The sequence below is a fragment of the Crotalus tigris genome, unplaced genomic scaffold (genome assembly GCF_016545835.1).
Source record: "Crotalus tigris isolate CLP2741 ecotype Arizona unplaced genomic scaffold, ASM1654583v1 scf7180000018504.2861643, whole genome shotgun sequence".
NCBI classification, from domain to species: Eukaryota; Metazoa; Chordata; class Lepidosauria; order Squamata; family Viperidae; genus Crotalus; species Crotalus tigris.
This window is the reverse complement of record NW_024097043.1, coordinates 2,766,697-2,794,543: the sequence shown is the minus strand read 5'-3', so window position 1 is coordinate 2,794,543 and position 27,847 is coordinate 2,766,697. Positions and strand designations below refer to the sequence as shown.

The 27,847-nt window shown below is 38.4% G+C and overlaps 2 protein-coding genes across 5 annotated transcripts in view; one reads left to right on the top strand and one right to left on the bottom strand.

The window, feature by feature from the left end:
- Positions 1-963: 963 nt before the first annotated feature.
- On the bottom strand, positions 964-24,149 carry MRPL21 (mitochondrial ribosomal protein L21). Of its 4 annotated transcripts, XM_039353260.1 has the most exons (7): positions 24,002-24,149; positions 21,324-21,384; positions 8,050-8,135; positions 6,874-7,037; positions 3,979-4,031; positions 2,106-2,209; positions 964-1,111 (listed from the first exon to the last, which is right to left on the bottom strand). In XM_039353260.1, the coding sequence occupies exons 1-7, from the start codon at positions 24,051-24,053 to the stop codon at positions 1,047-1,049; spliced, it is 585 nt and encodes a 194-aa protein (XP_039209194.1). In that variant the 5' UTR covers positions 24,054-24,149; the 3' UTR covers positions 964-1,046. The 4 variants fall into 4 exon arrangements, with proteins under 4 accessions (XP_039209194.1, XP_039209192.1, XP_039209191.1 ...); XM_039353258.1 differs by lacking the exons at positions 964-1,111; positions 2,106-2,209; positions 3,979-4,031; positions 6,874-7,037; positions 8,050-8,135 and adding an exon at positions 17,474-19,981 and having other exon boundaries at positions 23,964-24,100; XM_039353257.1 differs by lacking the exons at positions 964-1,111; positions 2,106-2,209; positions 3,979-4,031; positions 6,874-7,037; positions 8,050-8,135 and adding an exon at positions 17,474-19,981 and having other exon boundaries at positions 24,002-24,091.
- Positions 24,114-27,847, top strand: part of IGHMBP2 (immunoglobulin mu DNA binding protein 2) — a 68,376-nt gene continuing 64,642 nt past the window's right edge. Inside the window, exons 1-2 of the mRNA XM_039353256.1 lie at positions 24,114-24,310; positions 27,143-27,312. Of these exons, the coding sequence (XP_039209190.1) occupies positions 24,228-24,310; positions 27,143-27,312 (253 nt within the window). The 5' untranslated portion in view covers positions 24,114-24,227. The remainder of the gene's footprint in view (positions 24,311-27,142; positions 27,313-27,847) is intronic.

Genomic DNA, 27,847 nt, shown 5'->3' with positions numbered 1-27,847 from the left:
TAAATTAATTTCAATGGAACAATGGCCAATAATAATAAAATAAAATCAATCCTGAAATATAAGACTTACAATAAGTCTGACAAAAACATGATCAACAATAATAAAAGTAACTGAATGAAATGATTAATACAGGGTTGAATTGTACTGCGGTGAGTTGTTCCACAGCAAATTGGCCTTGGCGAGTTGTCCTAGACCAGTGATAGCGAACCTTTTAGAGACCGAGTGCCCCCAAACCACCCCTGCTCTGCCTGCTCTGCCCTCGCCCATCCCTTCCCCCACCCCGTCCCTGCCCCCGCCTGCCTGCAGGGCCACCCACTGCCTCCACAGCCCGCCACAGCGCCATGGCAGCCTCGCCCTCCGCCCACACCCCGCATCATCTGCATGCAATGGGGAGCAAGGGCAGAGTCTTCTCCCTGCTGCCCAGCTGCCATTTTCTTGGCTGCGCTGTGTGGACCGTGCCTGGTGGTGACTCTCCTCCGGGGTGCTGCTGGTGCAGAGGGGGCCATGGGTGGACATGGGGCTGGGGCGACAGCAGGTGTACCCACAGAGAGGTCTGAGTGCCACTTCTGGCATGCGTGCCATAGGTTTGCCACCACTGTCCTAGACCCCTTAGTTTATGTGCAAATGCAGCCTTAGTGCAAGATAAGAGAGAACCTTTCTGGCTATGGAACAGCTATTAAAAATTCTCCCTGGAAATTTGGTGCTAGCATTTTCTTATCAGTTTGAAATCTTAAAATGCAAGCATTTTAATTTGGATTATCTTAATTGTACTAATATATTTGATAATCTTGTTTTTATAGCAGATTCATTGTGTTTTTGTTAAATAGTATATAACGCTGATTATACCTACATATTGTCTTGCTTTTTGTTTTTTTAATTTTAATTTTGTTTATAGTATTTTAATTTTTAAAAAAGTACGCAAGCAATGAAGATATTTGGTGATGGCAATGATATAATATTTTAAAAAAAAGTTTACTGAGAATAATCAAATGCAATATGAACATTTTCTATTTTTTTAATGCTCCCAAGATCTTACAACCAATCCATCATGACAGAACAGGGGCAATTTCAATGGAGTTTATCCGGAGAACAGTTTGCGGCTGAACGACAACTGAAAAAAAAAATGAGAAAATTCAATTCAGGACTTTGCTTTTCAAGTGAATTACTTTATAAGTTGCCAAAGAGAGCTAAATGATTCTATGACTGATCACAGAATTTATATCTTCAAGGTTGCTTGTTTGTGGTATTGAGAAATGAACCATCACTTTGGAAGAAACTGCTTTGTTAGAATAACATCAAAGTTTGTTAAAATACATTGTTTCACCATGTTAATATATATAGAATCAACATGCTATTGGAAAGGAACTGTCTTGCTTTAAAAAAATTTAAATGCAGTGAAATCTAAATCAGGTATAATTAAAGGGTACTGTTGCTAAAAATCCAATAATCTAACAGCAACTATGCAACATTGGCTGATTTCTGATATCTAAGTAGGGCTAAACTTAATTTTTGAATATGAGACTACTAGGAAATTATCTGAAGGACCATCTTTCACAGTTACATCTACTCAACTCACAAGAGTGGGGAGGCAGGGTCCCCTCCATTAAGGGCCTTCTCGGTGTTAGCTCCCTCCCAATGGAACATTGTCCCTGCAGAGATAAGATTGGCCCCTACCTTGATACTCTTTTGAAAGGCCATGAAGAGATTGGTTTACCAGCAGGCCCAGGGACCCCGGTGATATAGAGCCCATTGTTGTTGCCAGGGGATGAGGGTTTATTCCAATCTTACTTCTGTAAGCTTTCTGGAGTTATGGTGAATGGGGCAGCCTTATACATTTCCTCAATGAATACAATAAATCAAAATAAATTACAGCCTCAATGGAAAAAAAGCTGAAAGAGGGCAACAATAAGCTATATTTGCACTGTTGCTACAACAACATAGACCCAAATGACATTTTATCTTTTTAAAATGGCAAAAAAAGGAGATACTTATATTATAGTTCTTGAAACTCAAATTCATTTTTCCCCTTTATATGCATAGTTCCTTCAATTATTTGGCATAGTAGGAGTTTAGATTAAAATTTTTATGTATGTTTTTCATCTTACTTTTTCTTGTCTCATAACTCTTTCTTCGACGGAACTTCACATTAACTCTTGGCCAAGATTCAGTCTTTTCTATGACAGTGGCCTCCACGCGGACTAAGTCCTTTCTTTATAACAAATTGAGAGGTTAAAAAGAGGTTAAAAAACCCCCTGCTTACTTCCTAATAAATAGATTTTTCCTTTGAAAAAATTAAGCAATGGCAAAAGAAACATTTCTAAAGCAACTGCAATTTATTTATTTACTGCATACCCATTTTCTCAGAGAACTTTCTCAAGGTAGCTTACAAAACGAACAATAACACAAATCATATACAGAAATAATATCAAAGAAATAATACCAGAAAACAGCAAACTGCAACCCTTTTCAACAACATTTTGAAATAGGCATGTATGGTTTTAGAAGGTTTTAGAATGTAGCGGGGCAGGCTGAAAGGCTTTGCAGGAGCCTGCCTGGGGAGAGAGAAGCTCAGACAGCTGCTGCCAGTTTTGGGCGCAGCGGGCGTGGATCGGGCAGAAGGAAAGAAAAAGAAAAGGGCTGGGGGATGGTGTTGTTACTATTGTCGGAGAGAGACCAGGTGAAGTCCGAAGAGGGATTTTAGGTTTTAGCTGATCCCTTTCTGTGAAGGAGAGAGAGAGAGGGAAGGAGAGAGAGAGAGAGAGAGAGAGAGAGAAGGTGGAATTTTACTGCTTTCTTTCGCAAGGGGGATATCCCAAGTGGAGGTAAGAGAGAGTGAGGAGAGAGAAAGTTGCTGGGGTTGCTAAATTCAGATTTTTAACAATAAAGGAAAGGGGGGAGGGGTTTTGATACCGAGGAGACCTGAGACTGTGAGCGACAACAGAAGAGAAGAAGAGGCTGGTTGTTACTGCTTTGGAGACCAGCCCATCCAAACTTTGATTATTGTTACTTCTGCATGTTATAGACATTGTGGGGAGTTGCCCTTGCGGTGTGAGCTGTTGCTGCAGAATGCTGACCTTTGTTCGTATTCCTATCACTGCCTGGAGCAGGGGGTTTCCCCATCCCACTTGTTTCTAAACGGTCTCTGTGAAATCATTGACTATTGCTGCTATGACTGCCTGGGGCTGTTAAACACTGCCACGCGTTAACTATCGGGGCTAGGGGCTGGTCATCTTTGTTCCTGAAAGCCCCCCTTTGACGACGAGTTTTCGTGTGAACTTCTACTAGAAAAGACATTTCACTAACACCTTGAGAGCGCAGCTGCAGAGCGCGACGGAGGGGAGCGGGGCTGGGAGGGCCTGGGCTTTGTCAGCCTCTGAGGAGGTAACGCTACAAGAAGATTTCTCCAGGAAATTAAAACAAAGTGGACTATTGCTGGTCTATGAAGGAATGTTTCAGAACAAGGAAACATGATGAGTTAGATTGTGTTCAGTATACTAAGGCAACAGACACAGTTTTAATGAGCTTTTTAAAGCAAAATTCTAAAATGAAAATTCCTTTTTTGTTGTTTCCTACCCAGAAAACTGAAATGATGTGCATATATCAGTCCATAATGGATTTTGCTTTAAGTGATTCTTTTAACTCAGAGTTTTAACATCAAGAGTTTGAAAGGAACAGAAAAATAAGAAATGAGATTTAATTCTCCTGGTGAGAAGAATTTGTAGCCTTTTACAGACAGTTTGTTTTGATAAGAACTCCCCAGATCCTTGAATACTACTATTTCAATTTGCTTTTTAAAGGATGGTCTAAATACAATGGAGTTGCTACGGCAATTCCCTTCTTTTCTGCACACATCCTTCCTTAGCTGCTTTTGAGTGCTTGGTAGAATCCTTTCTAAAGCTTTTTGAACTCCTTTTCAGCCCAGTGCACATGACTCTGAAAAGATTCAGCACAACTGAATGACCCCAAAGTATGCCTTACCCCAGGAGAGGCTTTCCCAGCAGTGTGAAGTTATCAGCTCCCACCAACAATACCTGAGACAAAAGTAAATAGTGCACGTTAATCATCATATTACAAAATATGTCATAGCCTTACCAGGGTAATTGTGGAAGAGGCACCCTTAAATCTGCACTTTGGTTTTCTCACCTTGGTAGTTGAATGACCAGGATGAAATTGGGGATTGTCAAATAAATACCATTTGGGACAAAAATTAACACAAAAATTGTACTGTTTTCCCCACGTCTCTGGAACATCCAAGAGAAGACAATGAGTGATAGCAGACTTCACCGTTTTCATGCATGACATGACTTCTTTTAGTGCTGTAATGATAACCACACATTTTGAAAAGAAAGAAGAAAATCACCCTGTTGGATACCTGTTTGATTCTGGGGTTGACAGCTCAGAATCAATCTCAAGAAAATAATATAGAGAGCTTCCTGATGAAACCATGAATATCATGGTCTAGCAGTTAAGGCACAAGGCTAAAAATCAAGAGGCGGTGTCTTCTCGTCCTCCTTTAAATATGAAAGCTGGGTGGGTGGTTTTGGGCCAGTTACTTTCAGCCCATTATGTCAGGCTTGGGAGACAAACTGTTTGATCATTTCCTCCTGTAATTAATGGATCAATACTTGGTTGATTTGAAAAAAACTGGACCCTGCACTTGCAGGAAAATACTAGGAAGAAAAAAAATGTATTTTCCATTCTCCAGATGCACTAAGGCTTGGTGGTTCCAGAATTCCTAGCCATTTGCCATGTTGTCTGAGAATTTTGGGAATTATAATCCCAAAATACTGGAAGAGTGCCAAATTGTGAAATGTTGGTGCAGCCTTTTTGTTCATTTCACTAACAAGCCAGCAAAATTTCATTCTCCCATGTGATAGTTTTTTGCAAGATTTCCTTCTATTTCACACCTGTTATGTTACTGAGTTAAATGGTGCATAAATATCCAGGGATGTCTCTTCAAAATTAAAGGAGCAGATTAGAAGAAAAGTTCTTTCCATTGCTAAATTATTCCAAATTGTAACGTTTCATCAGAATATAAGACAACACAGTTCATCTCAGTGACATATTATTTTATGTGACTCTTCAATTATCCAGGCTGTTCGACTGTTAAGTGGATTAGTCTGAGCATTGAAGCATGCATCAGAATTATGTTTACAAATCAGAGCACATATATATGGCAATGTATAATTAAAACATGTCTGGATAGAAGCAGAATAAATCAGTTTAAAAAAGATTCCATGCTTGGATGTCCTGTCTAAAGATAACAGTGATTAGTTTGAATTAGGCAAATAATAATTGAGATTTTAGCCCCTACAAAACATGGCTGGGGTTGATGTGAGAGATTCTCCAAAGTATACAGAGGGCAATAGGTTCAACACAAATCTAAGTATGTTTTATAGTGCCACAGGGACATATGAGCCGAGGTGGCGCAGCAGTTAGGGTGCAGTACTGCAGGCCACTTTAGCTGACTGTGTTCAGCAGGTCAGCGGTTCAAATCTCACCGGCTTAAGGTTGACTCAGCCTTCCATCCTTCCGGGGTAGGTAAAATGAGGACCCAGATTGTTGGGGGCAATGTAAATATATATATACATTGCTTACTGGTGTACACCGCTTAGAGAGTGCTTGCACTTAAAGCGGTATATAAGTCTCATAAATAAATAAATAAATGGAGACATCAATTGAAATAATGAAATGCCCACATAAACTAACACAGAGAAGTAAGTAATTCAAGGTATGTTTTCCTCCAACCCCAAGAGTTTAATGGAGGAAGTCAGAATTAGTTGTGTGAATGAAGTCAGGTATTCACTTTTTAGAAAGTGCCATAGTGTTGAGAAAGTTCTCAGGCTGAAACAATGCTTTATCTACTAAGATAAAAGCTGTTACATTCTCCTTTGTGTGTTTGTGTGTGTTCAGATTGATCAGAGGAAGATGTTGGAAACTGGATAGCCTGATTTAAATTATTTATATATTAAAATTCTTGTATATCAATATGTGCTGTTCAATTGTCTAATGAGGCTATAATCTGCTTTCAACAAACCTTATTCTGGAATTCTGGAGGAAGCATCTAAAACTGAGGTCTCAACTCACAGGGTCTAAGACCTTGAAAACATCAATGGGGTTGGTGGTAGCATGAAAGGTATGACAAAAGAAGACTACCAGAGGATCTAAATAGGGATCTGTAGCACTAGAAGGAAGGCGTAGGCCAGTATCTGATACCAAAGGGTACGACTGGCTGATTGAGAGTTCAGGCAGCAGCTAAAGGAGTCTCAGGAACTTGCACTAGTAAAAAAAGGACAAAGTAAGAGAAACAAATTGGAACAATAAAGTAAGAGGCACAGAAATTCTAACTTGGGGAAACTGAGGTACTATATGCCTTATTTAACTTAAGAATAAAGAAGTGGAAGCTTAGATAAAAGCCCGGATTAATGGAAACAGGTAAGGACTATTAATGCTTCTCCACTCCTATCTTGCCTTTGAACACCCACAGGTCTATCAGCAACCTTTCTTCCACAGCTCATCACTTATCACTTTATTCTTTTTTTCCTTGCAATGCCATTTGAATCTTAAAAGGGTTCCTACGGGCTTTGTTATTTATGATCATCTTTTTCTGTCTAACCATCAGTAGAAAACCATTTTGATGTTTTCATAAATAGTTCCCAGCATTCTTTAATGTTTTCAGCTCTGTCTCCCTGTTTCTACTACAGTATTTACTCCCGTCACAGGACATGCACTCCTGTGGGATATGCTAACAGGTAGCTAATGACATGGTGAGATGGAGGCAGTGTGTTACACTGATTTAATGATACATTCATGGCAAAGTAATCTTTTGGATTAACATAAGGGAGAAAAAATGACTGCTAACATGAAGCCTACCTTTTCCATTCTGATTCTGTCTCCACATTCAGCAGGTATGTGATTTTCAATTAAAATCAAGTCTTCACTGGTTATTTTCCACTGTCTGCTGGCAAAGTGAACAACTGCAAACAGTCTTCCATATTGCCCAGTGGCAATTAACTCATTCACGTTTTGTACAATCTCTGGAAAAAAATTGGTAAATGAGTTAAATTTAATTACTGACTAATTAAACTTATTTGATTTATATTCCACATTTTGTTCAGGAGCTCAAAATGGTACTTAGATTGTTCCCTGTTTTTTTTTGTTTTTTTTTGCCCCGAAACAAGACTTGAGATAGTTTAGGCTGAGAGGGAATGATTGGTTCCCTTTTGTGGCTGAAGGTGTAGAACCTGTGTCTTCCCACTACTAGTCGGGAACATTTTAAATTACAAACCACCATGGCTCTCTAAACGAAATACATGCATTGAGATGAGTATGGGAGAATAGTTGCCTTAGATGAATATTCCTATTCACAATGCTGCTTTTCTTAGGATTTAAAAGAACTGATTCTAAAGCAACGTTAAGGTAAAGGGGAAATGCACACTGCATTGGGTCTAAAGCCAGGAAGGTTGGCTGCAGTATAGACAGGGCCACAGGGACCTCAACTTGTGAGCATCTCCTTACAAAAGCTGCACTATTTCTTGGGTTGGCATAGTCCTGAAAAATACACAGCACAAAGATGTAGCATGGTACTTTGACCATTGAACTCAAAATCTGTCATCAGTGGGATTGCATGTCAACTGTTCAAGTCTAGCAAAAGACATTGTTTCATTCACATGTTCTCAGACGGGGCACAGTTAGCACCAATCAAAGTGAGGGCTTTCTTTTTGGGATTATGAAACATAAGAGGTAGGGTTGGGTCTTTAAGGAGGCAATGCTGATTACATAACAATCTGCCAATAGTGATTGCATTGACTAAGAGGGCATACCACGTCAATATCTAGAAGACAAATCTAGCCACTCTCTAGTATGAGACTCCTGAAGACAACTTCACTAATACTAATGTTGCTTGTGTTTCTTCTGCTATTCTATGCTAATGATTACATGTCTTTATTAAATCAAAAGCAGAAACAAAAGGGAGGCAGTGACAATATCAAAATGAAACAAACAGAAGGGTAATATTTTATGTTTTTTGAGTGGGTACAGATTATTTACCTCTATGATGTTCTGCCTCTTCTGCCGGATCTGGTAGCTTGATTTCAGGCCATGGCGGTGATGACAAGGATGTTTTTGGAAGTAGCCTGTGAAATAACAAGACTCTGCTATTATAAATATTACGATCAAGGAGTCCAGTTTGTAATAAGGACTTCCATTTTTTTTAAAAAAAAACAAAACAAGCTAGAGCCAAAACTGTGGGTCCCGCTCCTGGGTGCTTGACTCTCAAGTCCCACTTTTTAAAAAATGTGTAATCCCCAAGAAAAGCCAAGAAATTTTAGAATAGAATAAAATAGAATAGAGTTGGAAGGGACCTTGGAGATCTTCTAGCCCAGCCCCCTACTCAACAAGCTTCACATATAGAAGCATGAATCATAAAACATGATGACCAGAGAAGCAGAAACAGAAGAATGAATTACTTAACCAATTCCAGAATGCAATAGGTTTTTGCACTGGCAGGGAAGTCAATCTCCAACTCCTTGATTGCACTGAGGAAGGCTCCCTACTTTGTGTGGGACAACTCACACTTTCCAAGCAGGATGTCTGTGTTTCGATATCTGGAAGCCTCGCTTAAAAGAATGTCAGCGTCTAGAGGGGGGGGGGCTTGGGGAATTGGTGAGGGAAGTTACTATGAGCTGCAGCGGGCTTTCTGCATCCTTCAGGCATAATAAAGCTTGATGGAAAACTAGTTCAAAACAAGCAATGTATTGAGCATACAGCAGTTGGGGAGGTCATTTGGAACATGTATTGACATGCTTATCAGACACCAAGTCTGTTGCTTATACACTGGTTTTTAAAAGCTCTCAATTAAAAAGCAGTATCACAAAGGGGAATTTTGGGTACCTGGCATAAACCTAACTATGAATTATGGTTTATGTTTGAGCAAGTCTATTCACCTAACCACAGTAGATGAAACTATGTTTTTTTGCCCACGGATGATCAACAGGATTTCAATGATTGAGAAAAGCCTTAAGAAAATCTTTATCATATATTTTGATTCCTCTTTCTCTTTTATATTATATAAAATTGGAGGAAGAAAAAAAGAGTGGTTGCCAGATCACAGGCTACAAATATATACCGTATATGCCGGCGTATTAGGCAACCCGGCGTATAAGATGACCCCCATCTTTGGCGCCGAGTCGCATTCCTAGAAACTACCAGTATTTCCGGCATATGACTCGGCGGATAAGATGACCCCCATCTTTGGTGCCAATTTTAATGCTTGCGGAAGTCGCCTTATATGCCGGCATATACGGTACCCCTTGTATTCAAACCCCTGTGTGTTGTGCATGTTGTCCTGTTCACATTTCATCCAACCAAGGGTTCAGCCATCTCAGGATGGTACCATTCTATTGCAGGCAGGGAGATGGTGACGATTGCTCTACCGAGCAAAATCACCACTTGAAATGGCCAGCTTTCCCTTTGACATAGCAATCAGGCTTTCAAAAAGTCCCAACCAGCATAAAGGAGCATCTATGGAGATTGTCAATCATCCAGGTCATGGTTGTTCCAAAGGTGCTTTTCCAAAAGGCAGCAGGATTTTCTTAGTTTATTCCTTGAAAACGTTTTGCTTCTTATCCAAGAATTCTTCAGTTCTGACTGAACGATGGAGAATGGAAGGATTGATAAATCCCTTTGGAACAGCAAAAAGGAAGCGTTTGAAAATTTATTTGCAGCTCAAGGAGCTAATGGCTGAAGATCTTTCTCTATGGCTTGAGGAAGAAGCTGGTAAATTGGATGGGAAACTAGCTGATTCAATTTCTTTCTCTATACCCATTGTAGAAAAACTAATACAGGTAGTCCTCGACTTGCAAGTTCATTTAGTGACCGTTTGAAGTTACAACGGCACTAAAAAAAGTGACTTATGATATTTTACACACTTATGACCGTTGCAGCATCCCCAGGGTCACATGATCAAAATTCAGACACTTGGCAACTGACTCATATTTATGACTGTTGCAGTATCCTGGGGTCATGTGATCACTTTCTGACAAGCAAAGTCAAGATTCACTTAACAACCGTGTCTCTAACTTAACACCTGCAGTGATTCATTTAACAACTGTGGCAAAAAAGGTCATAAAATGGGGCAAAGTTCACTTAACAAATGTCTCACTTGGCAACGTAAATGTTACGCTTAACCACGGTTGTAAGCCAAAGACTACCTGTATTTTGAAGTCACTTCCAGTGAGGAATGGCAAAATGACTGGGAGATATTACAGCTGAAAGGCAGCTAGATACTGGATTCAGATTGCCAAAAATTCTCTCTCCAGGTGGGGAGATCTTTGGATTACCTATGCATACTCCAGACAACTGTTTTTGGTGAGCAGATAACAGAAACTGATGTTTTACTGGTCTCTTGCAAACAGCTGGGAGTCATGGGGTTCCATTGTGCTCTGAACTATTAAGGTAGCCTCTTAGGGGATCTCAAAGTTCAACCAAACTTCATCTTTTTAATAGCTTTGGAGTTTCCCCCCCTTATTGTTTGTTAAAGATTAAAAAAAAACATCAGAACTGCAAGTTTGGCACTTGCTGAGTGTTTCTCTTCAATCCATTTAGAAAGTAAGAAAATGATATGTATACAGTTTGAAAGAGGTTTTTCTTTTTTGCAATACACAGCAAAAGGGTTATTACAGTGTTGATTTTAGAAAGTTTTCTGTAAATGGATTAAGGATTCAGATGAATTTAAATTAAAAAAGATTTTGAAGTTAATTAAAAAGACCATCTCTCATGAGATTCCGCCCCCCCCCCCTTACATTACAAACTGATTAACAAGTCTTTGAAAGTTTGGACATTAGAGGGCACCAGATGGTTACTTTAAATGTAGTGTTTCTCAACCTTGACAATTTTAAGGCATGTGGACTTCAACTCCCAGAATTCCACAGCCAGCAATGCTGGCTGTGGAATTCTGCGAGTTGAAGTCCACATGCCTTAAAATTGTGAAGGTTGAGAAACACTAGTTTAAAGGAAACATTTGATGTTTGAGTCTATTGAACTCTGTAATGCAGAGCTTTTCAACCTTTTTACCAATCGTACCACTTTTAGGATATGGCAATATTCGAGTACCACCTAGCAAGGTGTCAAAAACTTGATGACCAAAAGGAAAAAAAAACCTGTTCAAAGTTGCAATTGCACTGAAATGACTTATGACCATTTTTCACACTTATGACCATTGCAGCATGCCCAGGGTCATGTGATTTATATTTGGATGCTTGGCAACTGATTCATATTTATAATGGTCACAGTGTCCCAGGGTCATGTGATCCCCTTCTGCAACCTTTTGACAAGCAAAGTCAATGGCAGAGCTGCTGGTGGCCAAGTGCTAAGGCGGGACTTCCTTTCCTCCCTCCCTTCCCTGCCTTCCTTTTTCTCATTTCCATCTCCTTCTGAAGGAAGAATTTGAACCCCCCTCCCCCATATTTTCCCTCTTCCATATATTGATCAAACAAGGAAAGGCCTCCAGAGACAGAAAAGACAAGCTGCTGAGTGAACTAGCTTAAAAAGGCACATTCCCCTTTAAGAATTAGCTACTGGCTAGAAAGGAAAGTAAGGAACGCAGCCGGCACTTAAGGAAAAAAAAAAATCTAAGTACTGGCTGTGGGCTAAGGCAACCTCCCCAAATGGCTCCATTCATAAGTAAAGGAATGCTACAGGCAAAATCCATTCAGGAGAAAAATACTTCAAAATCCCTTGCAGCAAAACTTACAGCTAACAACAGCAGAGCAATAGAAGCTAACACGAGACATCAGCCATCAGCCAAATAGAAATTGCCAAGCACTCCTTAAGAACACAAAGCCCTCATTGCACAAATCCCAGAACTTCGAAGTCACAAAAGCACATAAGAATCCTTCCACTCTCCATCTCCTTCCATCCTCCGTGCCTCACCTCCAGCCATTGATGCCTTTTTTCATTCTTCTTGGAGGGCGACCCTTCCCCCATTGCATTTCTTGTCTGTTTTCTGCTGCCAGCACAGGTGGCTGCCACAGCAGTTGTAGATCGGCCTGCTTGATCTCCTCTCCCCCCCTCCCCCTCCTTCTTTCCCTTAGGTGCAGCTGACTCTGCCTCCTCCCAAGGCTGCTGCTTTTTTTTTCTCTGGCTCTCCTGCCCAACTGCCTCCTTTTATAGGCTCTCCTGTCTCCGCCCCCCTCCTCCTTTCTCATGGGGGAGGGTAAGCAAGAAGTGAGCCTGGGGCCTTTGCAGCTCCAGAGGACTCTCTCACTGTAAGTCCTTGCCTGTGCTGGCTCTTTCCCTCCCCCATTACACTTGGCTAGGCAGGGCTGCGTACCACCTGCCACTCATTAATGTACCACAAGTGGTACGCGGGTACCACCAGTTGAAAAGCCCTGCTGTAATGGAATCGAAAGATGTTATTGAAGAGGAACAAGCCTCATTGAATAAAATTGAAACAGAGATTAAGTTGATTTTAAAATTACAATTTACAAGAAAAAAGGGGAAACATTGGATTTACAAATAGAATTGGGTCATGACTTAAACATTTAAAAAGCTGTAGAATAAACCAAAATAGTGATGTAGATTATTCTTTTTATTTTGAATTATAAGGAATTTAATGGAGCTGCTTCACTACTAAGGGATTTTGATGTGACAAGAATTTTGAGAGAAGAGACAAAAAGATATGGAAATTTATTTGTGGGTTTCAAAGATAGTTGGCAGGAAAAAAAATACGGAAATGGTTTATTTGATTAGTTTTAAGAAAACAGTTCTTTTGGACAAAAAGAAGCCAGTTATAGTTCCATTTATGTATGCCTTCTCATCTCCCTTACATTTAAAGGTCTTTTAAAAGTAAATTTTGAACCAAAAATGTAATCCCAAATTTAATTGTTTCATGTACTCCACGTCATAACAACTCTTAGCACAAATCTAGTCAGAAATTTAACAGACATTTCTAAATATTGAAGGGCTGGCTACAGGTGAGTGGATTTCCCACTCAAAGAGATACCATTGTTTAATAATACTTGCACTTTTTTGGGGGTGGGGGGTTGTGCAAGATCACACTTTCCTTTAGAGTAGCACAGATGAGTTTGGTTAATATCTGCGCTCGAGCCCTGTTCACTGTCAGTTTTCTGAATTTTAGAAATCATATTACCTTTTATTTATCTTGTGTGCTTTAGTGAACCAGTTTCCAGTCACTGATCTATTATTATGAGTTACATTACTGTCAGGACATATACAGGGTGGAGGAGACTGAGGTAGTGAATGGTTTCTCGCCCTTGAATCTTGGGTGGCTGAATGGATTACCTGCTGGATCCCAGTGTTCTATACCTAAGAGAATTATTGGCCCAGACCACTAGTAGAAAAGTCTTGCTTCTCAGCAGCTTTGCTAATGAGGCACATACCTTTTATCCCAGTGATGGCAGCAGGTGTTGAAATGCTCACTGCCATTTACTGTAATAAAGCACGGAGAATCCCAAAGATCAACATTGCACTCATGTATGATAAATGCAAACTTTGTCTTTTCTCAAAGGGAGCAAATCTAAATTCTAACCTCCATTAGAAAAACATGTAGCTTTTTTGTTTTTTTGCATTTATCATTTGAAGTGAATAATTTTTAAATAAATCTAGCTCTGGTCCTTAGCAAACCTACAAATAGAATGCAAACTAGTGCCCTTTGACTAACTGCTGACTACCTGTGTTATTCAAAACTTTTTTTCTATAGGCCAGTGATGGCGAACCTTTTAGAGACCGAGTGCCCAAACTGCAACCCCAAACCCACTTATTTATTGCAAAGTGCCAGGGCCGCATCAGCACTGTGGCTCCCTCAGGGAGGGCGGGGGATGTGACCCACTGGGTAGGCGTGGCCAGGATGGTCACAGCAGACTGGATGGGTGTGGCCAGGTAGGTGTGGCCACCTCGATGCTCTAACACCTCTACTTGAGCTTGCTAGCCGGCTGTTTTGCCTGCTTTGTGCTGGGCGGGGCTGCTGCTCCGGGCAGCGGCCCAATGGACCTGTGCAAGCTGCTAGTGGCGGTGCACGTGCCCACAGAGAGGGCTCTGAGTGCTGCCTCTGGCACGCGTGCCATAGGTTCGCCACCACTGCTATAGGCTGTACATGCTCCCCAGCAACATTTTTTTTCTTCATTATGTCTCTGTGATATTGTCTTCAACCCATTTCCAGCTATGAGGTAGAATTAAGCCAACCTTAGCTGAATTGTTATTAAAGTGTTACTTATCCCTTATTCCCAATACTGTCCAAAGTCAACTTCAAGATGGAAACAATGTGTTAGTCTACAATGCTCATTAATCTGCAGGGAAGTCAGGCGAGGGCAGTGATGTGCAAGAGGCAGGTCAAGGATCAGCAATGGGAATGGCAATTTCCATACCAACATTTTTCTGCCAAAGGTGGAAAACCTCAGCCAAGCATTGGAAAAGGGGCTCAAGAGCTTAATAGATTCACAGTTTGAACAAAAGCCCTGCTCAGGCAGGAACCAAATGCATGTAGGGCATATGAAAAATAGGGCTGCTGTTAATGTTAAGACACACACACACACACACCCCGAACCTCCACACGAGGTAGAAATTTGAAGGAAAGCTGTACTGTATTTCTATTTGCATGAATGTGGTTACAGTTCTTTTGTGTAACTTGAGGTTTTGCTTTACTAAAATCCTCAATAAAGCTGTAGCAAAACTCCAATTCACCTCTTCATATTGTTCTCTAAATGAGGTGACAATAGTTCACAGACAATGGGGGCTTAAGATATGTACAATGTGCCTAACCCCATTCTCTGTCACTGCCTCCAAGTCAGCAGTGGTAAACCACTTCCTTATTATTGTTAAGAAAGCTACTGGATGTGTTTGGTTCTTAAAAATGGACAGACTTCACTTCAGACTGTCTGGGTTCATGCAGCAGCTAAGTTAACATGTGGTCATCTATGGCTTCAGGCATGGTATGAGTCCTTCCATAATACTGATTTATACCCCAGTGAGAAGCAATCTCAAGCAAATTGGTTAATGTGGTAAACTAGAATTCCATATACTGTTCATAGCAAGCTTTGAAAAACATGAAATGATTATTTGTAACAGAAGTATCCCCAAATGTATCTTATTTATTATTTATTCAATTTCTATGCTGCCCATCTCACCAATACAATGACTCTGAGCAGCTTACAATATAATAGAAGTTAAAAAGTGCAAAAAACCCCAATTAAAATAGAATAAAAAGTTTAAAAAAATATTAGAAATCAAGATGATGGGCAGTCTGGGGGAAGAAAATCTTCTCTATCCCATCAGCCACCACCAATGTAGCAGCAGCAGAGCCAAATTTTTAGGCTCTTCCAGAAGGTCAGGAGTATGGGGGCCGATCTCATCTCTGACAGGAGAATATTCCAGAGGGTGGGGGCCACAGCAGAAAAAAAATCTTCTCCTGGATCCTTGCCAGCCGAAATTGACAAAATCACAAGTAGCTCTTTTTGCTGGAGCAAATGGGGCAGGGTAAGGCAGTTCCTCAGATACCCTGGGACCTTGCCATAAAGGGCTTTACAGGTAATGACCAATATCTTGTGAATTGGATCCGGAGCAAACTGGCAACCAGTGCAGCTCATGTAACAGCAGTGTCCTTTGTGCCACCCAAGGAGCCTCCAGAAATGTCCGCACCATATTTTTACATATTTATCAGTAGTCAGAACCAGTACTGCACTCTGGAGACCGATGGTCCCCATGTACAGAGAAACAGAAATAAATCTAGCATGTGAAATCCTGCTACATCTTAAGATACTCTTCTTGAAAAGATATACAGGTGCTTCTTGTACTAGCTGAATAAAAAAGTATGCTTGCATCTTCATTGCTATGCTTTATAAGCGTACCATTTATATCAATGGGAACGTGTAGGATTTGGAAAAAAGAGCACGGCTCCCGCCTCAGAAAAAATTGAGCATGTGAGAACCGAACCTTATTTTTTAAGGCTTATGTGGATAATTATAAGATTTTAAGAAGTAAAATACTAGGTTAAATACCATACACACCTGTTCCAGAAACAAGCCACAAAAGGAAAGCTAGAAAAGGTTGTATTGAGATGAATATTTATGTAAAATAGGAATGCCTCAAGTATTTTAAAATAAAAGAAGAAAATCAACATGTCAGGGGACAGACTAAAATTCCTGTTTTAATATATTCTTTGCATGCCTAAGGAGCATGAAGTTATTATATAAGCTCAAACTGCACATCTGATTTTAATGGCAACTGTATCATAAAATAGCTACCTTGACTCTGAATGTATGACTATTAATACTGCTATTAACGCTAAGGCAAGACAAGTGTTTCCTATCAAAAACCTGGGGTAATGATGTGGTTGCATCTCTGTGCTTTAGCAGCCAGAAGACAAGGGTGAATATAAAGAGAAGCTAACAGGCAGGAGAACATTCTTCTTCTTCCCCTGACTTTATGATGGGAGGCGAGGAATATAAAGCTATTGGTAAGGCTAGACAGGGACATTACAGAGCCCCAGGAGTCTCATGCAAACATGAGCATGTTCTCTGCCTCCTGGAGAGAAAGCAGGCATAAAGACATTCATTCAGTTCAACCCTGGGGAGCAGATGGGCACATTGTGGCAATAGCAAAGAAGCATTCTGTCATGGCTTTCTTCCAAATTGACCTTTCAGCTTCCTAATCTAGTTTACAATCCAAATTATCTCCCAGTGATCAGATGTCCCAAATACTAACCACATCTTATCTATAGCTTCTTCAAGAGTATTCACCTGTGCTGCCACCTGCTGGGGCCAAAACAGGTATCTTCCATTTAAGTTCATGCTACTTCTTTACTATTGGAACTATCAAAGAGAAAAAGCTGTTTTGTGGTGCAGAGGTCCCCAACCCCTGGTCCGTGGACCAGTACCAAGCCGCGGCATGCCAGCAATGGGTCCGCACAAACAAGCAAAGCCCCACCCGGGAGATGCAAGCAGCACACAAAACCATGCACTCTCCCATCCACGGAAAAACCTTTCTCCATGGAACTGGTCCCTGGTGCCCCAAAAATTGGGAACCTCTGCTATAATGCATTCAAGATGCTCACATAGTACCTGTCAGGAACTCCTTAACACAGCTGTATCTTTTCCAAAAATCTTTTAGCTACCCTCTGCAGCAACATGAAAACCATCTGGTTTAATTACTGTCATCAGAAATGTTTGCTCTGTATTTTTTTTTTTTTAAAACTGGTTTTAAGGACACAGGTGTCTGGGCTTGTAATGCGAAGGTTCAGAACACATGTTATCCGCATTTTGGTACTGGTATAAGGAAGCAATAATTAAAATTTTAGTTAACAATAAACCTAAGAAACCATTTACTTCTCTGCCAAGGAACCACTCAGAATTTTTCAGCTATGCTTTCCTATGATAAATTTTACAATTCAAGAAAAAAGCCAGTAAGCAATTCTAAGGAAATAGTTAATATCTGGAAAATGATTAAAACATAATAATTATTTTTAATAAACAATCAAAAGAACTTTATTTACATAAATTAAAAACAATTGGCTACAAATACAAATTATGTGTGTGTGTATTATAAAACGTAAATATCTGAAGGTTTAAAGCTTTATTAAGCCAACATTTGTTCTGAAAATAAAGTATCAAAAGTGCACCTTCCTCTCTTAAACACATGTAACATTTATTGTTCAGCTGTATAATTTCAAGCAAGAGAATTCATGAAAAAACAGAGAACTGCAATCATAACTCCATGCTTATATAAAGCTTGTTTAATCTCATTAATTGATTTTACAAAGGTTCTATAATAAGCATGGGTATGGCTTTTCAACTCCAATGTTGATCTTTATTACATATTTTACATGACAGAACATGAAGAAGTTCAGTTAAGTAGTACTTAGCTTACATAGCCAGCAACGAAACAACTGTGGAAAGATCATTAACCAAAAAAAATTACACCTTTTTCATTGAACTTGAAACTCAGACTATGGTTCATGCTGTACTTTGTAAACATGCTACTCCATTTTTACTGATGATTGCATAGGTACCTCATGTTAACAAATAACTGAAGGTTACATATATTTAATAAATCCAATTAGTTCAGAATTACTAAAATTGTTAAATAAATCAGATTACTACAAGCCATCCACCACTTCATTACAAATATTTAACTGATCGCTTTTATGTTCAAAATCTGTTTCTTATATATTCTTATTTCTTACAGACTTGAAATGGTTATTGGCTACTATTTATGGGAAAGAGCAGCTCTTTAGGCAATTTAGTTTGTATAACTGTCCACATTAAGAATATTGCTAATCACAAAATGTTCATATGAGTTCAAATAGAGGATGTACATTCACAGTTCTTATTACCATTAAGATTCTTATGAATTCAATTAAAATGAAAATTTAGGCTACCAAAGAAAATTCATGTATACATAATATTCATGTACATAGTCTGAGATTTGAGTTGTAGATTTTATAAATCCTGCCCATTTGGGAGTTCAGCATTTTTACTTGGGCTCTATTAACACAAAAGAATTTTTCTCACTAAATAACAAGGTTTTTCCATCAAGTGAATGAGTTTTATTACTTTAATTCTAATAAGATGACCCTTGTAACAGTGCCTTACATTCTTTATCAGTTTCTACCCAATTGCATCAATATTTTTATAACTGGCCTACAATTAAGCAAAAAATAAGTTCTCTTTTACTACTATACAGGGGTTTTTTTACATAGTTTTCAGTAGGTGGGAATCTGTGATTCCCAAATAAACTGAGCTATTAATACTCCTTAAAGCAAAATTAAATTTATGTAATATAAACAAAACACAAAGCAGCCAAGTGAGAAAAATCCCTATGAATGATCACATTTAAATAATATATATATTTAACCTACATCTAGTTTAACCCAAGTTTATATGCAAAAGCTCAGGTTAGATTACCAAATGCATCCATATATTCATATATATATAGGATGATATTGTTTGTGATTGAGTTTTTTCCTACAAGCAGGACAAGAGTTAGCCCTTTTAAGAGAATTTTGGAGGCACTGACTACAAAAGATATGGCCACATTTTGTTGACATAATAAGTCGTCCACTGTGGATAATTTCTGCATAGCCATCCAGGCAAATTGGACAACTAACAGTGCCTGAAGATTTTGGACGTCCAAATCTTTCCTTTTCAAATTCTATAGGTAATTTACAGGCAGCCAATTCATCACTTTCACTACATTCATTATCATTACATACTATACAGCTGTTAAACAGCGATCGGCTTAATTCTTGGTTTTGCTGTTCTCTAGTCTCTTCTGCAAGTACAATGGAATCATTATGTGTAAGATCAACCACTGAAGAGTCACCAGTGAGATCTATTACTTCTACACCTTCATCGAGTTTGATTGGCTCTATTTTTGATACTGCTTCTGCAGCTGAAGCTGTCATTCTACTTTGGTTAGGAATTTGCAGGGGAGTCCTCTCTCCATAGTGTTCCTTCTGAACCTCTTTCTGATCCATGTCTCTGCTAACACTCAAGGGGACAACTGCATCCAGAAAACTGGGCCCAGCTTTAGGAGAAGAGCCAATAGCAGCAACTTCTACAGTGGCTATGGGAGAAAAGGATGGCAAGGAGAAGCTCTTGGTTTTAGAAGCAGCTCCTGTAACCACTTTGCCAGGGTCATTAGAAGGTGTTGCTGGGTGGAGGGGACTCTGTTTTTTGCTTTTTCTGCTCTTGGTTCCGTCAAGCTTCACACTGGCTGACTTCATGGTATGCAGCAAGAGGACCGACACAAGTTGCACAGAATATGTTTTCTCCCTTATCTCCAAATGCAGGTTAATGCTTAGCTGCCACTCAGTTCTGCAATGCCGATTATGAATATTCTGGGCTACCTTTGTACAATGGGAGAATTTTTAAGAGTACTACAACCATTAAAGTGATATCGTTAATGCCATGTATTGCAAAGCTGGGAGCAAGTTCAAACTCCTGTGTTGAAATGTTACTCTTTAGAACTGCATCAAAGTAGGGAAAAAAAAAACATGATTAGGCTCAGAAGCCAGCACGTACAATTCATTTTCTATTTTTTTCAGGCAATAATCAGCTAAAACTATTATGAGGTAATGAAGAAATTCAGACAATTTACTACAGTATACTAAGCCAAAGAAAGGCTTCTGGTTGCAGATGTTTTTTATATTTCCCTCTGCTCAAACAACTGAGCAAACCAGTTGTTCAATAATCTGTAGGTATCTATTCTATTTGAATTGAAAAACTAGTTACCAATTTTGAGTGCAATCTAGGAATATTAAACCATTAATTTAAAGTGTTGTAATTTTCTGGCTTATTCCAAAGTTGGCAGTCATATCTTAAGGTTGGACCATCTAAAACTAAGCATTTTGCAGCAAAATGATCATTTTGCTGAGATGATGATCTCAATGACTTCCTTGACTGCTACCCTTATAAAAGAAGTCAGGAAAGAGAAAACCAAAAAATGAATGCAAGAAGTGAATGCTTCTTAGGAATAAGTGGGACATAAGAATTTTGTATAGATGTTTGGAGACATTTAAAATACTACCTGTTGACTTGATTCAAGCATCAGTATGTAAATTCAGTTCTTACAGAACTACCCAGCATTGGGGTTTGTCTTACAATACTGCAAGAAAGGCAACATGGCCTGCATTAGGTAAAAAGGGATATCATTATGGGCTTTCCCACATGCTAGAATTCCTCTTTTCTTCTGTTACAAAAGCTTGTTTTGCCTAGTTGTAGGCTGTTTTGTATAAAGAGACTCTAAAGTGACTAACAATCATAAGTAAATAACTATACCAAGGGTGTCAAACTGCCAGCCTGGATGCGTCACATGGAAGCTGTGCCCACCCCAGCTCCGGCAAGGGGAAAAAAGTTGTGATACATTGCGACACGTCACATGATGTAGCGAGTTTGACACCCCTGAACTATACCATTATTTGCAATAGAGAAACAGCTACTTTTCCAAAGCCCCGACAGCATAAAAGGTGTAAAAAGCTTCCCAAAATCATGAGGAAGAAAAAAAAGAACTAGGCACCCACACAGTGCTCCAAGAGCCTCTGAAGTCCCAATAATGGAGGAAAAAGAGCCTAAAGGAAGGATTCAAGAAACTTATTCATATAATTTCTATTTAGAATAACACAATTTCAAATGAATATGATTTGAATAAATTTAACATTTTTTTCTGCCTGGGTAAAACGTTAATTAACGGTATACTGTCTTTCACACAACACTGAGGCTAAAAGATTAAATCTGTTATTTAAATCTAACCAAAACTAAATCAGAATCCCAAAGCAGAAAAGAAAACATTCTGCAATGTCCTGATCTTACCCTTGAACTTCTGAAGGGTTTTGTGCACTCAGACTTCGAACTGTAGACCTCAACAGAAATGCTGAAAGAGAACCAGGGACAAAAAGTCACTCAAATAGGATTAAGATGTTCCAATTCTAGAATGAGTAAGAATAGCTTTACAATTTTTAAGGAAGAGTAAAAATTCTACTGGAATCATTCTACTCCTCAGACACTTTACAATTCATACAAAAAGATCTTTGCAACCTTTTTAGGGTCAGAGAGGCAAGAGTTTAGCTAAAAGTAAAGAATTTCTCACTTAATTAGGCAGACTTAATCAGTTAAACCTCTGGCTTATGAGAATTATAGAGCTTCAGTTATAAAGGCAGGCCTAATGAGGTACTAGGTAGACAACCAGCATTGTTGTCAATAAGGTGGCATAGTGGAGCATAGCCAAATATTATGAAAATATGCTGCATCAGATCTTAAATCCTAAAATATGTACTCATTCTTCAGTATGAATTAGATTTCTACAAACTTATTGGATAGATTGAGTAGCAATATTCCATATGGTCAAGATTAAGTTTATGCCTTTTTAAATGCAATTTCCCTTTTCTTTCAAAATTGCTTTTATGTACAAAATAAAAAAGAACCAAAGTAAAAAAAAAATGGGAAGGATACTATAAGATGCTATAAACAGGAAACAGAGAATTAAGTGGGTAACCTCCAACATAAACAGGAAGAAGTGGTAATACAGTGAAAGAGAACTTAAAGGTCTCTGACTTTTCAGGTATAGCATACAGTCATTGTGTAAATTTGTGTAACATTAAAGGACAAAACAAACCAAATCCACAAATGTCAGCATGTGGTGTGCACCCAGCTAGTAGGCCTTTAACTGCTTTAGCTGGGAATGCTATTTGAAGCCAGGTAAAAAGACTGTAACAAGACTTTCCTCCTTCTGGCAAAGATCTTTTAAAACTATTTTTGGCTCTTTTAGAAATAATTACATAACACACATAATAGAATCTTGCAATAAAAATTACCTATTTATAAATAAATGAACAATAGCAGTTATCTGCTGGAAAATGTCAACAAAAATTGCTGACTAAAGTCCCCAGGCTTAAGTTTGCTCCAACTGATCCAATACTTTTCTGATAGACAAAACCTACACATATACTAATTGAAACAGCTCTTTCAAAGCATGTAATGACAAATATTTTACTTTCTTGGAATGCTTATTGTATGTATGTGTGTACTGTTCCAATATTAGGGTTTGAAAGAGTAAGAAGGGAATAGTAGGATCTCAATTTTGACTGCCATTGTGGGGTGCTGCTTAATACTATTCACACCTAAGTAAATATAGCCTTGAGTGAATTTATATTAAAGAGTAAAATAAAGTGACAAGTTTGGTAAATTAGTTAACTACCAGATTTTTTTAAAAAGCATGTAACTAGAATCTAGCAGAATATTCAGTTGGAATAGAGATTAAAATTAATTTTATCACACACATCTAAAAAATAAAACAATTTGGCAATGCTAAAAACATCAGTTACTAGTAGTTTAGTTATAAATTACCAAAACACCCAATACAAATGAAAAAAAGTTGAATATTTCAAGTATTTTACACTACCTATTAAATTAATAAAATTAAAACTGAAAACAGTAAAAGACACTATTAGCAATATCAGTCTTATTATTATGTTAGTTTGGTTTGAGTCAGACTTTAATTTTCAAACAATGGATAGCTTCAAAATTTCTGGACTTTTTTGTAATCATAATATGAATAAATGAAACATGGAAACATAATACAGAGGATACTGTACTGAGGATACTCAGGCCACACTGAAATTTAGGGGAAAAAATGCAAGAAACATTTGAACTTTGGTGGTTCAAAACCTGACTAAACATGCTCTGCTTCTTAAAGGCCGAGTTCCCCATAATACAGGGATTACCTGTATTATGAGGAACTCATACATACAACTTCCTAGCAGTGAAGACACAATAAGGCAAAACAAGATAGTCCTCGATGGAGCCCAAAATTTGTTGTTAAACAAGACATTTGTTAAATGAGTTTTGCTTCATTTTACAACCTTGTCACAGTTAAGTGAATCACTGCAGCTCATAAGTTGGTAACCCGGTTGTTAAGTGAATCTGGTATCTCCATTGACTCTGCTTGTCAGGAGATCACAAAATATGATCACAAGACTTTGGGACACAGCAACGGTCATAAACCAGTTGCCAAACATCTTAATTTGGACCACATGATTATGCAAAGTTCATAACTGTGAAAGACTGCCACAAGTCACTTTTTTCAGCGCCATTGTAACTTTGAACGGTCATTAAATAAACGTTTGTAAGTCGAGGTCTACCTGTATATTATCCATGACTTGAAGCACCCTTCCTCACCTAGTACTCACCACATGCTCCGGGTTACAAATCGGAGCATTCTCAATGATTCGACCAGGGGTGAAGTGCAACGTAATTGGGGAAAGTATGGGGTCGGGGGAAAGGGAACGATGTCTGACGAAAAACGCCAGAATAAACAAGGGCTCAATGCAGGAGAAGGGAAGGATTTTCATTTAAAACCAGCAGAGAACACTGACGATAATTATGATGCAGGTAGAAAGTACAGAATAAAACAGCCGAGCCACCTTAACAGAAAAATACCAGAAGGTAACCAACCTGAATGAGAGCTTAACTGAGGAAAATCACCCCCTCACCTGTTCGAGAAAGAAGCCGCCCGTAACCAAAGGCAGACGCCACTATAGCCATTACAAGCCGGCCAGGTTTTCTCCCGCTTGCGCGCCCAACGGAACCGGAAGTTCAGCCCTGGAACAGCTGGCTCGCCGTTTATAGGGGCCGTCGGACAATGAGAGCCAGGTTTTAAAGGGCCGTGGTCGGCACATCGTTGCCTGCTTCTCGAGGCGTCCGCTCAAGCCGGCAGCAATGGCGACGTTGGTGGAAGAGTTTGTGTCCCGGCAAATGGAGTTGCTAAAGGAGGAAAGAGAGGCCGAAATTTCGGAAGCAAGGTATCCTTCGGCTAGGGGCAGCTGGTTTCTCAGCATTCCCCATGGCAAAAATATGAATGTATTAATTTAAACAATGGCTTAAATTATATATTTTGACCTTTGTAAACAAGCTCATTCAAATATCTGCTTCCTAAGTCTAAATTGCTGCTAGCCAGTACTGGTTAACAACCTGGCTTAAAGACATTTATTAGGGCAAGAATAGGTAAGGACAGCAGGTTGACCTAGCTTTGCTAGAGTATCTGCATCACCTGCCTTATAATTGGAGACTTGAAACCGTTAAGCAAATCTGCCATTGGAGAATTGAGTCTATTAGAAATATTTGTGTAAATACACAGTGTTCGTATATTTAATAGTAGTTAACACCATAGTAAATGTAGCTACTTATATGAGGGCTAACTTCTTTAAATCTGTGTGATATTTACTTCACAATAACTATAGGGTATTGCTGATCAGTTGACCAGAATAACAGAGCAGAAATAGTGATAAACTATAAAAAAAATTAGCCATAATGACTGATTTACAAAGTATGGTAATCCAGACAATTGTATGGATTTTTGTGATGTGTGAACCCAGTATCTTTATAGCTCAATAGATAGCAGAGTTGAAAGCACTTATGAATAAACTAATAATTTAAAAGTACTCATTAAGACATAAAATCCAGATACTTGAAGAACTTAAATATAATTTTGGTGTCACATATGGGCTGCTTGGAAGTTGCTGATTAATGTGTTCTCTAAATCATAACAGCTGCAGGTAATTAGAATAACATTAGCTAAGAGGTAAGAGGAAAAGTCCTGTACCTATATTAATGCACTGAAAACAGTGTCACTTTCTTTTGATTGAATGTTTTTTTTTCTAAGAGCCCAAAGAATAAATAAAACAGGCTTCACCTCACTTTTTGATTTCAACTTTTTCTGTTCTTCATCCATCACATTACTGAAATCAGGCAATGTTCAAGGTCACTGATTTCTGTCTTGCAGCAACATTGCTAGGGAGCAATAAAGCAGGTGTTATCAGCATACTAATGAATTCTACTCTGAAGTTCTGAAGGACTTCCAGCATTTTCATGTATGTGTTTAACAGCAGAGGAAAGGTAGAATGCTATGGATTTCTGTAGGTCAACAATTTATGTATCAAATAGTCTCCCAACACTACTTATCTGGAAACATCATCAGAGGAAGGGTCAGGATCACTGCAACGCCTACCCAGGTAGCCAAGAAGGTTATTACAGTCAGGGGTATTAAAAAATAGTGAGAGGTCCAGAAAAACTGGAATAATTGTACTTGCCCCCATCTACCTTCCAGCATAAATCATCCACCAAAATGATCAAAGCAATCTCAACACCTGGACAAAATCCTATTTAAATTGACCCAGGTAATCTTTAAGGGATTGTAATTGAGGCAATACTTAATTTGTTGCTTAGTGTAGGCCCTGAAGTGAACTTTTAGAAAGCAAATGGCTCTGAGATATGATTAAGATTTCTTCCCATCCTCAACATGATAATATCTCAATGTTTATAGCTAGTAATTGAGTATTTTTTTAGTTATACCAGTATATTTGATCCACACTTTATAAAAATCTGTAGTCTGTTTAATTATGAATAAATTACTGCTGTTTGGGTTTGCACAATATGTTAACAAGAATCAATAGATTGTGATAGAATATAACTTCAATAAATAAATGAAATGTTAAGATAACATTGAGTAGAGGGGGTGACTTTGAGCAATTGCCATTGCATTATCAGACAAGGTATAAGAATGCAAGAATATCTAGTAATTGATTTCTGGAAAAATGCAATAAGTACATGTTTTATTATATCCAAATTAAATATATACAGTACATATACATTAAAAACTGTTGAAGACTAAAAATTATCTGTTCCTTAAATTTGTGACCTTTTTTGAACTATTGTTCATTTTCTGATATTAAGAAATATGTAATTTGTTCCTAGTGTGAAATATTCAGCTGAAAAACAAAAATGGGGGAATATGTGACAAAGTGGCAACTCTTTTGACAGGCTGCTTAGATGGGCAGTGGGAATGCATAATGCCAGGTCCTTCAGCCATTCAGGGTCCACAGAAGCCTTGAGTGGAATCTCTGGAGACTTCCATGTATTACCAAATTATAGTTCATAATTTGACAGAAAGGGAAATTAAATTTATGGCTAGAGAGCAATCCTATTAGCTATGTTACTTTACATTAAGAGGAAATGAAAAAAAAAATCCTATCCACATCTATTATTTTGGGGAGGGTAGCTGCAAGCATACCATTCAAAACATATATATGGTTTTCCCCAGTGCTTTTTTTGTAAAAAAAAAAAAAAAAAAAAAAGGTGCCGGAACTCATACACTTCATACAACCCGCCTTTTCTACCCTACAAGGTTCCATCCAAAAAAGGTGCCGGAACTCTGTTCTGGGCGTTCTATGAGAAAAAAAACCCTGGTTTTCCCCACCCCAATTTCAAGCAGTTTTGAAATTGCCAAATGCTAAATGGGTCATCAAAAATGCACAAATATGAATATTGTGGAGATATTGCAAGGTTTTATCTAATCTGATGTCCTTCAAATGGAAATTATGTGTGTTCTAGTTCAACATATTTGGAGATTTGAGAAGGCTTGTTACAATGTTGCAAGTCACCCAGAATTGTTTAAGATGAGTACCTATATACATCTTTAAAATAAATAACATTATTATGTATATGGAGATGTTCTTTGTTGTCCACCAACGTTCTGTCTGGATGGAGGCAAAGAGGGCAACAAATATGATTTAGCTCCTCAGGTGGCATCTAATTAACAAGGGCATGATTTTTCTCTTTGCATGATCTTTTTTCAGAGCATGGCAAGAAGGAATCTCCCTGAAAGAGCTGCAACGTAGAGGAGTTTGCTTACTGAAACTCGAACTACACTGTCAAAAAACTGGGCTATATGGCCATCTGCTTGTAACTTTACAGTCTCAAAAACATGGCTCAGACACAGAGCTACCTTCCAATAGTTTTGGGCCTGGTAAGTAAACAGTGTTAATTTTGAAAGTTTATTGTAAAATGCTTTACAGTAGCTTTAGATATTGGAAGATAGACCTTCATGATGTGATGGGTTATTTCTGAATCTGTAATGATCTCAAAGTCTTCGAATTACAGCTGTCACATCAAACAATGATAAAACCAGACTTTTTTTTATTCACACATGGAGTTATTAGCAGCATAAATTTTGAATTATTTTAAAAATATAATCACCCAAGTAAAGCGGTTTATTATCAAAAATATAATATGTATGTGGACAGAGACAAGGACTTTGAAGTATTCAAGTCAATTTTGACAATTTACAGTAGAAGAATGAGCAATAAATCTTTTTCCTGCAACATTCACATAATTAAAATTAAAATTTGAGGGAGGGAACCTTTACTGCAACTTGCCAACTTTTATCTTGATTATAATGTTTGTTTCATTGTTGTAAACCACCCAGAGCTGTTGTGGATTGAGTGGTAAAGGAGTTTAATAAATCCTTACTATTACAAAAGGTAAAGTAAATGAAAACTCAG

Excerpts from the sequence above, each read along its gene's own strand:
- MRPL21 (XM_039353258.1), bottom strand. The coding sequence starts at position 19,738 with ATGAAGTCAGCCAGTGTGAAGCTTGACGGAACCAAGAGCAGAAAAAGC.